This window comes from Galeopterus variegatus, unplaced genomic scaffold (assembly GCF_000696425.1).
Source record: "Galeopterus variegatus unplaced genomic scaffold, G_variegatus-3.0.2 Scaffold3617, whole genome shotgun sequence".
NCBI lineage: Eukaryota > Metazoa > Chordata > Mammalia > Dermoptera > Cynocephalidae > Galeopterus > Galeopterus variegatus.
Genome location: NW_007729728.1, coordinates 128099 through 138233, shown reverse-complemented (window position 1 = coordinate 138233; position 10135 = coordinate 128099). Strand labels below are relative to the sequence as shown.

Sequence of the window (10135 nt, the reverse complement as noted above, 5' to 3'; positions counted from 1 at the left end):
AAAAGAACAATAAACTTTTAGAGTGGCAAGGCAAAGGAAACGGGCTTTGAGCTTCTAGGGTGGCAAATGGTGAGGTCAGTGCTTGGGGGACTAAGGGAAGACAGGGCAAGTTTCAGCAAGATTTGTCATCTAGACTTCTCTGGTGTAGTTTCTGGGTTCGTGAGGGTCTGGGGTTGTCTCTAGTGATTAACCTTTGTCCTTCCTAGTAGAGAGGGGAGGGGGGACACCATGACAAATTGATGTACTGCTTCTGGGGGGGAGGGCAGAGAACTTTTATTTTTTCTGCTGCTTTTCAGTCACCTTCAGCTCAACATAATCCTTATGCCAAAGAGGCATGTTTTGCGGTGGCAGATTCTGCTGCCCTTCAGTATGATCACATGTCTCTCAGGGCAGAGTTCTTAGCAAGGTCTGGAGAAGGTTCCCCAGACCCCTAGACACACATTTTCTATCAGTTCTGCGTTGTCTCTAGTGATTAACCTTTGTCCTTCCTAGTAGAGAGGGGAGGGGGGACACCATGAGAAATTGATGTACTGCTTCTGGGGGGGAAGGCAGAGAACTTTTATTTTTTCTGCTGCTTTTCAGTCACCTTCAGCTCAACATAATCCTTATGCCAAAGAGGCATGTTTTGCAGTGGCAGATTCTGCTGCCCTTCAGTATGATCACATGTCTCTCAGGGCAGAATTCTTAGCAAGGTCTGGAGAAGGTTCCCCAGACCCCTAGACACACATTTTCTATCAGTTCTGGATAGAACACGTTTTCTGTCAATTCTGGAACAGAGAGAGGCAATCCTAATGTCCCATGAATTTTGTAAACCACCTTCCTTTCAGAGCGGACAAAATTAAAAGATTGTGAGTACCCACTGGTTTCCAGAATCCTACACGGTCCATGTGAGAAGATCGCCAAGATGTTCCTGATGGAAGCCGACCTGGGCGAGGAAGTCCCCCACGACGTGAGTGGGGGCTGAGGCTCAGGGGGTCTGCTCCTGAGGGAGGGGCTGGGAGACAACAGGTCAGAGAGAAGGGATTCCCAAAGGGCTCTGAAGGTGAGCTTGGCCCATCGCCATCCTGAAGGGCCCGAGCCCAGCACGGTGATGACTCAGGCCGCCTTCTTCCTGTCAGTGACCACCAGCTCCATCAGCTGGCTTAGGGAAAAAGAGAACTTGGGTCCTAGAAACTTGGTCCTAGAACTTGGGTCAAGGGCCCCGTCCTTTTCCTTCATTGGAGTGTGTTTTGTTGTACTTATGTTAAAGATCCACCCTTAACTAGGGCCTAACTAGGGCCTATAGAAGGGAAGGAGGTGTCTAAGTCTTACTGCCAGTCTGAGTCCTGGCCAGACAGTGTGCACATTTCCTAACTCTTCTGCACAGAAGAGGCCCGTGGGGCTTGGACCCCAGGGAGAGGGCCCGGTGGCTCTCTCAGGATGTTCACAGGCTGGTGCATTTCATTTCATTGTCAGAAACAACAGTGCTCCCCCAACTCCCGACCCCCACCCCAGAGAACACCCAGTGTGACAATGCTGCAGTATTGAGTGCTTTTCCTAATACTCAGCTTAATGTTTTCTCCCAGGGCTAACAATAGCCTTAGAGATAAGAACAGGCTCCATTCTCCCATCCTTGTACACAACAGAGCAGTGTTGGGATCGGGTGGGGAGAGGAGCAGCTCCTTCCATGGATACAAGATGTCATCTGGATAGGCCACTATGGAAGCCACGAGGAAAAGAAAACACGTTTTTGGCTTCTAATTTACAGCACATTTAAATGTTCTTGGATTTTCTAGGTCGCTCAGTACATTAAGTTTGAAATGCCGGTGCTGGACAGTTTTGTTGAAAAATTAAAAGAAGAGGAGGAAAGAGAAATAATCAAACTGACCATGAAGTAAGCAGCCCTTAACCAGCCAGCCGTGGACCCCGAGCAGCAGGGCGATTCTGCGAGGCATGGCAGCAGTGCCGGCTGGGGGCTTCTCTCCTTCCCACACACTGGGCACCCTGGCAGTCTGTGAGGCCTGCTAGCCCTGGTTCCCCAGCATGGCCTTCTGGCCCCCTGCTTCGTATTGGCAACAAGCTTGGGTGACAGCCTCCAAAATGATGGAGACACAGCCCAGACCACCCATCCAGCCTTAGCATCCTCCACAGCACAGGGCACAGCTGAAGAAAACTGGGCAGGAAAGGCAGAGGCAGGAGTGCAGTGGGCACTCAGTCAGGTTTCCAGGTTCTGCTGGTGATATGGTTCTGGAAAAGCAACAGAAGAGAGGGCCTTCTAGGGGCAGACTCAGCCTGGTCCGATGCCTTTTGTACTAGCAGTGGTTGCTGGAACTCCCAGCACCAGCTGTTGTTTTCGGGTGCAGGGGACCAGGAAAATAGAAAGAGGAGCCGTTGTCACCTGTGGCTATTGGGGAAGCTCTGGCAGGGCATGGCTGTGTGAAGTTAGTCAGGCCGTGGTCCTTGATGCTATGTCTCTCACCCATCAAGGTAAAGCCCGGACGGGACACATGGGGGGCATTCAGCCAGGGCCCAGGTGGGGTCCAGCTTAAGAAGACTGTCCACGTTGCTCACTGCGAAGGCCTGCGGTCAAGGACTGGTTTGGTTTCTGCATTCTGGATGAATGACTCTTGGAAAGCCACATTGCCCCACCAGCTTTGGTCTGTGCAGTCAGGTCCCACTGGGAGTCAGCGGAGACCCAAGCAGAGGGAAGCATCCATTGTGCGGTTGGTTGTGTCACTGCAGGATTTTAGAGCAGGAAGGGACATGGGATCACCTGATCAGTCCATTCAGTGTACAGAGAGGAAACTGAGGCTCAAGATGAGGAAGGTTGTAGCACAGGTTATTGCAGAGCCTGAGCTGGAACACAGGCTTTCTCATCCCTGATCTACTGCCCTGTCCACTCCAGCACACTCTGGTCTGTGCTGGAGAGTCTTTGGAATAGAAACAGCAACATTCTGCTTTGAAGTTCTACACAGCCTGCAGCCCCGTTGGACTGCTCCTCCCAGGGAGCAGGCTGGGCTCTCCTCCCCTGGGTAGAGGCTGTCGATCTTCCATTAGGGAGCAGTGGTCTCCTGGACCAGGTATCTGTGGGCTCCCTTGCTCTGCTTCCCACCGCCCTGACCCCTCCAGCTTTGGTGAGTCCTCTTGGCTGTGTCTCCCTCCAGGTTCCAAGCCCTGCGACTAACGATGCTGCAGCGCCTGGAGCAGCTTGTGGAGACCAAGTAGCTGGCCAGTCCCTGCCTCTTCTGAAGCCCCCAGCAGCAAGTGCACACTGAGCCCCAGTGGCCGGGCCCCAACTGGTCACACTGATTGATGGCCACTACCTGAGGAACCTAGCGCCTGAGCTTCCTCCTGGCTGAAGCCCAAGTACCATGAGTCCCACAGCCCTAGGTGAGCACTCACAGGGCCCAGAGCCAGGCTGAGGGGCCAGGAACTTGCTGGGGTCTGCGTGCAAGGCTGGCCTGGGCAGTGAGTAGCCTTGAAACTATGGCACCAGCCACATTATATGGCTGGATGGTGTGGCCAGTCCTGTTCACACCACACCTCTCCTGCTTGGGAAAGCAGTACCCGACCCAGGCCCTGGGGCATGGGCTTCATCCACTTGCCTGGTGCCTGGCCCAGAGCCCTTGCAGGGCCACAAGCCCCTGTCTTTGTCATCCAAGTGAATCTCAAGATCCCCATCTGCCCTCACATCACACTGCTGCTCAGGAACTCTGCTGGGACAGTCAGGGGCTGCCAGCAGGAATGGGATGTGCCCTGCGCCCAGCCATCCCCTCACTGTGGTGTCTCTGACCTCCAAGCCTCCGACATCACCCTGTGAGCCTTGCACAGCACAGCACCCCTACGCAGAGGTCAGACCAAGAATAACTTCATCAGTGAGACTCGAATTCTTACAAGGAGCTCACTGCAAGAAACACGTCAATTTGATCATGTTGAGGAGGTGATCCACATGGTGTTGAAAGGATGCTGCCTGTGTGGGTGAGAGTCCAGGCCTGCCCAGCAGCAGCCGGAAGGCAGTGCCACTCCCATTACCCCTGCCCTGTGCACACCTGTGTGTCCCTTTTCTTCTCTGGGTTTGTGTTCCTCTCCTCTAGCGGACAGGGGATGACTCTCAGTACTTCTTATCAAAGCGCGGCAATGAGGAGAAATGTTTGTTTAGGGAGAAAGGGCTTTGAATTCCCTGGGGCCAGATACTGAACAATTTGTGTTTGTCCACTGCTGAAGAATTTCTGGAATGAATGAGGAAGTGTTTGCGAAACTATGCAACAGTTTACATGTGAAGCATTTGTCCAAAACAGAGCAAACTGAAGATCAGATTCTTCTCCCACTGGGGTCTCTGGGTAGTGGATTTAAAGGGAAGAACCACAAAGGCTTGTCAAGATAGGAGCCATTCCATCTCCAGTACATGCAGAAGCTTTTCTCAGTCACCATAAACAGCAGAGTATGGGAGTGACCGCGCCATGTGGGGCCACTCACCAGGGTGAACTTGACACCGGTTTCCCTGACCCAGCCCCATCATCGCAGAGATGCCCAGAGATGTGGGAGTGGCCTGCAGTTCTGTCCTCTCTGCTCTCCTTTGGCCACTCGGTTTCTTGGGTGCTTAATAAAGGTGTGCCATACCGAACTGAAGAAGCAAGCATCACCTTCTCTTTTTCCTCTTATTTTTCCTCCAGTGTGTCCACTCTGATCCCCTGCTCCAACCTGTGAAACTCTTACCCTGTGGCACTTTGGCTGTGTCTGGCAGATGAGCCAAAGCGGAAGTGCCATGGCCTGCTGCTCTTGACATCGACACGTCTCCTTCATTTCCGTGCATGTCCTGGGGCTGGGTGTAGGGCTAAGAAGAGGCTGCCATAGGACACAGAGGTGGAGTCACTGGTGGTGGCCCGTGGGCGGCCTGAACAGCAAATGGATAATCCTGAATGTCAGAATCTTGGCATCAGGAGGGCCTCATGAGTTTTTGATGCAGGGTCTCGGGTGGGATAGAGGCAGGGCCTAGGAGAGGGTAGAAAATGAATCAAACAGGAATTGCCAGGTAAATTTTTTACTTTCCCAGCCCATATTCACAACCTCTGGTCTAGGACACTTGCCCATTTGTTGTTTAGCAGTAATTGAGTGATTGCCTTGTGACAGGCCTGTGCTAGGCCCTGGAGGGACAAAGACAGAGCCATGGTCCGCCCTGTGTTCAGGGGTCACATCAGGAGAAGCAGGCCAGATGCTGGGGAATGTCAGGAGACCAGCCAGGCAGAGAGCCACAGAAGCTCCCGGGAAGGAGGCCTGAGGCTGAGCCAGAGTAGCTAAGACAGTGCATGTGGCATTGCAGGCCTAGAGCAGGACAGGGGCCCAGCTCAGGGAAGCCACTGGAGCAGGATACTCTCTGTAGGCACCGCCTGTTTAGTTTGTTTGTTTGTTTTTGCAAGTTATTACAATATTAAAGACCTTTTTAGGTAAGTGCCACTTTTGAAATAGACGTTATCAAAGCTAATTTCTGAATATTGTAGCTCAGAAAAATCACCAGCAAGTTGCACAGAATAGAGGAAAATGTACTGTTTTCTGCATTCATCTGAGGGTTTCACAAATCTTTTTACCAACATCATATTTGCTTTTCAGAGGCAATCTAGTTCAGCTCACTTCAAAACCACAATTTCAGAATTCAGAGGCCGGGTTCTGGTTTCCTGATGGTTTCTGTGGGGAGCTCCAGCTTCCTTTCTCCAGGGAGTTTATGGTATTTCTCATATGCTCCTTGTCTCACTAGTTTCTCAGGTAATGAAGGTATCCAAAGATAAAAGGAGAATCCCTGTCAGAGAGTGTTGTCTCCTAAGACAGGACTGTCTTCCCCAGCCAGGCCTCAGGAACCAGAGAGAAAATCAACAGCACAGGATTAAATCAACATGATTACAAAAGGCTTAGACTCAGGAAAAACAGGGTTGTTTGCCCAGAACAAATTACCAGAGGGATCGAAAAACAGCTTGTTTTTCCACAGCGATAACCATATGCTACCTGCTTGGAATGTTTACCAGAAAATGGATTAAAGGCCTTTCCACTATCAAAATAATCCTGTTCGCCCAAGATACATCTGGCCCCTTAGTGTCAGGGAAAAGAGGCCCAAAGCTTCTCCAGTCTGACAGGGTAATTTGTGGAGGAACCAGCAGAGCAAAATGTGCCCCATGTGTGTGGGACACAGGCCCGCAGCTGCAGATGGGGCAGCAGGATATCCTTGTCAGGTGCAGCAGTGGAGAACAGCCCCCCTACCCCTCAGTCCCTCAGCAGTGATCAGGCAGGAAGCTCAGTCAGTCAGAGCCAAGCAGCTCCAAGTGCAAAATCAGCCAGATGCACATACTATATTTAGGCCCCATGAGCTGCGATTGTCTGGGAGCGAGCCAGCTGCTGACATGCCCGAGACTCACAGAGCGCGGGTAGAGTGCTGCGCCGCCCTGGTTGGGCTTTAACAAAGATGTTTTCTGCAGACCTAGGGATGGGAATTCCCAGGGTTTCCTTTCCCAGAGAAGCTATAGGAAACAGAAAGCAAAGTCTCAGGCGTGGTGAGCAGAACCATTGTTCAGGGTCCCTGTGCTGAGGGGTCGCCTTCACAAGAGATGGACCACTCTCATTACTGCACTTGGACCACACATATGACTGGCCTTCTTGCACTTGGGCTAGGGATCAGTGTTGTCAAACACAGACCCAAGACAGCAGTGCTCTCTGTTGAGACAGTGTGTGTGCATGCGTGCGCACGTGTGAGTGCCTGTGTGTCTGTGTGTTTGCAAGGGAGTTGGGGTGCAAGGGACAAAGCCATAGGAAAAGAAAATTGTCTTGCCAGAATTTCTCTCAGCCCAGAAGACTGTTCTCCCTAGAATGAACCCTTCAAATACCACCAGGTTCAGGGGCACACTGGCCCCTGCTGGTAGTTTCCCAGAGAAGCTCAAGCCACTAAGGGATGTGGTTTCTCTTGACTCAGATTCCCCAAAAAGGTGTGCTTTTACACAGAGATGCCCAGTCTGTGTGTCATCCCCACCCTCTCCCCCTTCCCTTGTGCTGTATAAGTATCATGCATGACCATTTACAATAATTTGCTTGAAAATAACCTAGAATCCCATTTGAGGGGTACACTGTTATTTAGAGGTTAAGAGCATAGGCTCTAGAGCCAGACTCTCTAGCTTCAAAGCCTAGCTCTGCCACTTATAAATGTATGAAACTGGGCAAGTTACTTGCCTCAGTTTCCTCCTCTGTAAAAAGGGGATAACAGTTGCTATCTCTTAAGGTTGTTGGGAGGTGTATTAGTCAGCTTTACTGCAATCACAACACCAAAAATCTCAGTGCCACAACAAGAGCATTTATTTCTCTCACTGTTACATGGGACTGTAGTGGCTACAGGTGGGCTCATGTGGCTCTGCTCCATGTGTCTTTTCATCCTGGGTCCTAGACTAAAAGAGCAACCCTTACTTGGGACATGCCATTCTCGAGGCAGAGGGAAAGAGCAGAGTGCTGGCAAAAACACAGTGACAAAGCTTCTTCTGGAACGTGGTGTACTCGCATCCACTCACATGCAGTCACCCAAGCAAGCCACACAGTAAAGTCAGCATCGCAGAGTGGGCATGCTGCTCACTAGGAGGCGCTGCAAGTCACACCGCTTGCAGAGAAGGGTGAGCAAGTGCTCAGGAACAATCAGACCACGGAATGTTAGATGAGACACTACAAATGCTTCAAACAGTGCCTGGCACATAACAAGCATTCAGTACGTGATGACTATTATTATACTAATAAGGAAATTGAGGGAATAAAATCCTGCCTGTTTTCCCTCCTTTCTCCTTTTCCCCTTCATTCTCCCTCCCCTGTATACCCACCCCCAATTCCTTTTCTGGCTTTTGCCTCTCTCATCCTTACCTCCTACTCTGTCCATTCTTAGCCACCCACACCCCTTTATTGCCTGATTTTCATCTCTCTCCTTTTTAAAATTCATCCTTCCTCACCCAGTGCTCTAATCTAGATATCTCTGGGCCTTCCTTCTGTGGCTGGCCCAGTTGTTTTCAGGTATAGGAAAAAGGGATAATCCACCTTTATGTGGGATGTGGAAAAAGTTAGTTAGTTTTCATTCATGACTGTCTTAGTAATAAAGTGTTTTTTTTAAAAAAAAAATAATTTTAATGTACAATACATAGAGCAAACAGTCCCAGCAAGTCATTTTTGCTCTTGAAACTTTCCAGACTTTTCCTAAACTGTCTCTGGCACCTCTGACTACTGCCCTTCACCCCCAACCCCACTAAACACCAGCATTGACAGCTTTTAATAATTTAATAATAAAAGTAATAACACATTTCTTATGTGTTATGCATTGTGCTAAGTGCCTTATATTACTTCATTTAATCTTTCCACAGTCCAGATATTATCTGGATTACTGAGTTCACCTTCCTTGTCCAGACCCCATTCAGCTCCATGCTTTGCCATCTACAGAAGCAGCTCCCTGCAGAGCAGAAAGCCCCATCTTGAAAGTATGAACCATTGATCTTGTCTAGCCTCTCCCATCACTCACACTATTACTTCAGGCAAGTCTCCCTCTGTTGCCTCATTTTACTTATCTGCAAGACAGATATAATGATCCCTGTTTCATGAGACTATAGTAAAGATGAATGACCAGAGGACAGATGTAAAAGCACTTCATAAACAATGAGGCATCTTATAAATTCATTCAACAAGCATGCACTGACTGCCTGCTACCTGCCAAGCCCCGTTCTGAGCGCTACAGACAAAACAAAGAACAGAAGAGGCAGATCGTGACAGGCTTGTGTGCCACTGTTTGTGTGTGTTGGCTTTTGCTCTAACGCGATGGGAAGCCCTTGGAGGGTTTTGAACCAGTGAATGACATGATCTGACGTAGATTTTAAGAGGATAGCTCTGGGGCTGTGATTAGACTGTCGGGAGACCAGTCAGGAGGCCAATACAGCAATCCAGACTGGAGATGATGGTGGCTTGGGGGAGGGTATAGCAGTGGAGGTGTTGAAAGTGGCTTGATTCTGAATAGATTCTAAAAACAGAGCAAACAGAATTTGCAGATGGATGTGGGTTTGGGGTGGGAAAAAAAAGACAACCATGACAGCAAGGGTTTGGCTTGAGCAACTGAAAAAACGGAGTTGCCATCAATTGCTGAGATGAAGGCTGCTGAAAGAACAGGCAAGGTGAGTAACAGAAAGAAGTTCATTTGGGGTATTCTGGGTTTGGAATGTCCATTGCACATGCAAATGGGGCTACTGAGTAAACAATGTGATATACAAGTCTGGAGTTCAATAATGTCTGCATGGCAGGGTCAGACTGGTCAGTATGGGGTCTTCAGCGTGTAGGGACGGCACCTGAGGCCATCAGACTGGAAGTGCCAGTGTGGGGTCTTCCGCGTGTAGGGACGGCACCTGAAGCCATCAGACTGGAAGTGCCAGTGTGGGGTCTTCAGCGTGTAGGGACGGCACCTGAAGCCATCAGACTGGAAGTGCCAGTGTGGGGTCTTCAGCGTGTAGGGACGGCACCTGAGGCCATCAGACTGGAAGTGCCAGTGTGGGGTCTTCCGCGTGTAGGGATGGCACCTGAGGCCATCAGACTGGAGTTCCTCAGGAGAGTGAGGGACACCCAGAAGAGGTGAGGTCAGATAACTGAGTGTGGCCAGGCTGGCTGAGCTGGAGGAACCTGCATGGAAGGCAGAAGCGAGATCATTACCAAAGAGAAACAGGAGAGGTGTGTTGAAAATCAGGAATCCTGGAGCCGAAAAGAGCCGTTCTAATCCCGGTCTTCCACTTAACACAGCGGGAACTTGAGCAAATTTCTTCTCTAAGCGTTGGTTTCCTTTCCTGTAAATTGAGTATGATCATTCCCATCTTTCAGGAGCTTTTTGGCAACACATAAGGTGATACGTGAAAAAACCAGGAACAGTTTAGGCTCTCCGAAAGTCTCTATAGAACAGGTGCTCAGGATTGTAGAAAGAATGCGCTTTCCAGGTTGGACAGGCCGTTTTCTAAATCCCTGACGCAGGCCGCTCTCGACCACAGAAGGAGGCGCCACAGGTCTGCGGGCCCGGGGGTCACAGGACGCCTCCCTCCCGCGGGAGATGAACCCGCAGCGGGAAGAAACGAACACGGCTCTTTCAGGTGGGCCGGGACCATAGAGGGCGGCTCCG

The 10135-nt window shown here is 50.3% G+C and overlaps 1 protein-coding gene across 1 annotated transcript in view; it reads left to right on the top strand.

Annotated features, from left to right (window-relative positions):
• RASSF4 (Ras association (RalGDS/AF-6) domain family member 4) overlaps positions 1-4608 on the top strand; it is a 27906-nt gene extending 23298 nt beyond the window's left edge. Inside the window, 3 exon segments of the mRNA XM_008585558.1 lie at positions 828-949; positions 1776-1873; positions 3144-4608. Of these exon segments, the coding sequence (XP_008583780.1) occupies positions 828-949; positions 1776-1873; positions 3144-3204 (281 nt within the window). The 3' untranslated portion in view covers positions 3205-4608.
• The last annotated feature ends 5527 nt before the right edge of the window (positions 4609-10135 follow it).